General features: G+C 53.9%; 1 protein-coding gene across 1 annotated transcript; it reads right to left on the bottom strand.

Annotated features, from left to right (window-relative positions):
• Positions 1-1,060: 1,060 nt before the first annotated feature.
• Positions 1,061-1,298, bottom strand: LOC104167729 (synaptogyrin-1-like; the record flags this gene model as incomplete). Its single annotated transcript, XM_009708065.1, has 1 exon — positions 1,061-1,298. A coding segment is annotated over one exon (238 nt), but the record flags the coding sequence as incomplete, so codon positions are not given.
• Between the last annotated feature and the right edge of the window lie 1,278 nt (positions 1,299-2,576).

Here is a 2,576-nt window from a genome sequence, read left to right as displayed (position 1 = left end):
ACATTTAGATGTGGCGCTTCAAGACATGGTTTAGTGGGTTTAGCGGGCACGGTGGCATCGGGTATACGGTTGGCCTTGATGATCTTTGAGGTCTCTTCCAACCATAACAATTCTATGATTCTGTGATAAAGTAGGGGGGGAGCCCCGAGTCCAGCCTGGCAGGAGGAGGGGGACTCACCCTCTTCGCCAGGCACAGCCAGATACCCGGCAGCGAGGGAAACGGGCATTCCAAAGTCTCAGCAGGGCAGGGCTCAGTTCTTGCCCTTCTCTTGTTAGTTGTTTGCAGGACTGCTAGCCCAGGGGGCTAACCGAGAACAAACTTGCACGCCAGAAGTCCTAAACAAGTTCAGATGCTGCACCCGATCCTGCCCTTGGTCCACTCGTGACCCCTTCGACAAACTGTGGGAGGACCCTGACGTGGAGAAGTTTGCCTGTATGGCTGGAGTAAGCCAGGAGAGCGACTCGGGATCACAGCATCACAGCAAAGTGCCTCCTCCTGATGCTGCTGCCTGGCGTTACACATGCACGGACACATGCACCATCACTCTGTCACTTCAACACACTACTGGGGATGGAGAGATCTGACTATAAGTTAGAATAAGCCTCAGGGCTGGATGAGGCCCTACACAGATATTCACACAGGGAATGCCAGGTAACGTAGGAGGACTGGTTTAGTGAGCCTGCATGAAACCCTCAATGGTTTTTTATGTTAAAATATATAGGGTGCAATCACCTGGAGGTGCAAAAGAAGGAAGTACCATCTCCAGAGGCATCAACACTTGGCCTTAGCAAGCACCAGCATGCAGGGAGGCAAGACCTGCTGATCCTAAAGAGCTCCCTGAGCTACGCCTATGGAGAACAGCGGAGAGGCATCAGCCAGATTGGCCGAGAAGAAAAGGAAAGGAAAGAAAAGGAGAGAGAGATTGAAGGCCTGAGAGAATAAGGAACCCAAAGACCTCCCTGCTAGCAGGGACCTGGCCTGCAAGGTGGCAGAAGTTCCCTCCCTCTCCCTTGGTGGTGGAGGAGAGGGACATTACGGCCAGCTGGCCAGGAAGCTCACCCGAGACTCCGATGTCCGAAAGCACTGCCTTCTTGCGGTCCTTGACGCTGCTGATCTGCGGGAAGTAGGCATCCAGAGCCAGGTAAAGAAGGCAGCTGAGGAAGGCGAGGACACCCACGGTAATGCCATAGTTGCAGGCATTGCGATTGCGGTTGAAAATGCAGTGCTCTTGCGTCTCGTCCAGGCGGTTCACGTACCCTTCATTGACAATGGAGCCGAACACCACGATGGAGAACACCTGGCAGGGAGGGAAGCAGGAGACACATCAGGGCAAGCCCCGTCTCTCTGGACCAGCACAAAGGAGCAGAGCTCTGCAGGGGACAGACACCCCTCTGCTCTGCCGAGCTCCTGTCCCGCTGCCGTCCCTGGGCTGTAGCCACGGGGAATTTACTGGGGAGATGGTCTCATTTTATTTCTGAGGATTAACTTAAAACAGGACACTTTTACATTGAGCCTTTTTATCCATCTGACCTAAAGCGATGTAAAGCAGTCGCAGCCTGGAGTAAGGGTGACTTCCCACAGACACGCAGGGAGGTGACAGGGAGTGTAAATTGGGATATGGTTTTGGTGCGGGTGCCTGCGTACAAGGGCTCCAAGTAGTGGAAATCCTCTTAGTCTGCACTTAATTCTCCCACCCACTCCTTTCCCTTCTAGGAATTCATTGTTTCTACCACGCGTTTGTTCACTAATTTTATCTATCCAGCTACTACGCTCTTTCCCCCATCGACCCTCCCACAATCCACAGCCCTGCTTCTTCTGCAGCTCCATTCTGCCGGGCTCCCACTCTCCCCATCTCCCTGCACATCACAGACCTCTCTCCACCAGTTTTCCACCAGCCCAGCCCATGATACCACCTATCCTTCTGCCCGCTCACCCGTATGCCAACACCTTTCAACCTTCCCCATGGATTTCATGGGCCAAACATCCCCTGGCAGGGCCACCATGAGTCCTCCCTCCCCGGCACCGCCACTGCTGCCGCATGTTAGTTTAAATCAAGTAGAATTAAGGATGAGTCCAGGTAGAAATGCCATAATCCACAGTGGCTGGTCTAATCTTTGCTCACGGGCTTATCCTTCGTCAGCTCCCACAAGGCTGTCCCTCTTTGACACAGCAGGTTCACCAAAGCAGAGAGCTATTTACAGCAGCCCCAGTCCTGCATCTCAAACAAACAGCTTCCCCTCGCAGCCACAGGAGAAAGAGGGGAAGATTTAGGCAGCATCTGCAGATTTTTCTTTGCAGGGCATCTTGAGACCCTCGGTAGGAACAGGCTGTCTGCAGGCTGCCTGCAAAGGCCCCGGCCAGATGGGAAAAGGGACCTCAAGCATGGGGTGAACATCGATATGACATGCACTACAACGTCACCGGGGCACCCTGCGAGCCTGGGAGTTGTTGGCGCAACAGGAGCCTGGCACCTTTGCAACGACCACCCAATCCCCGGGGAGAAGCAACACACGAGAAGATGAGGTGGCCAAGTCTCCTGGAGGTAATGGAGGTAGGTTTGAGGGTTTGCTAGGTC

This window comes from Cariama cristata, unplaced genomic scaffold (assembly GCF_000690535.1).
Source record: "Cariama cristata isolate BGI_N322 unplaced genomic scaffold, ASM69053v1 scaffold30529, whole genome shotgun sequence".
NCBI lineage: Eukaryota > Metazoa > Chordata > Aves > Cariamiformes > Cariamidae > Cariama > Cariama cristata.
Note: the sequence above shows the minus strand (reverse complement) of the source record. Positions and strands in the feature narration are given on the sequence as shown.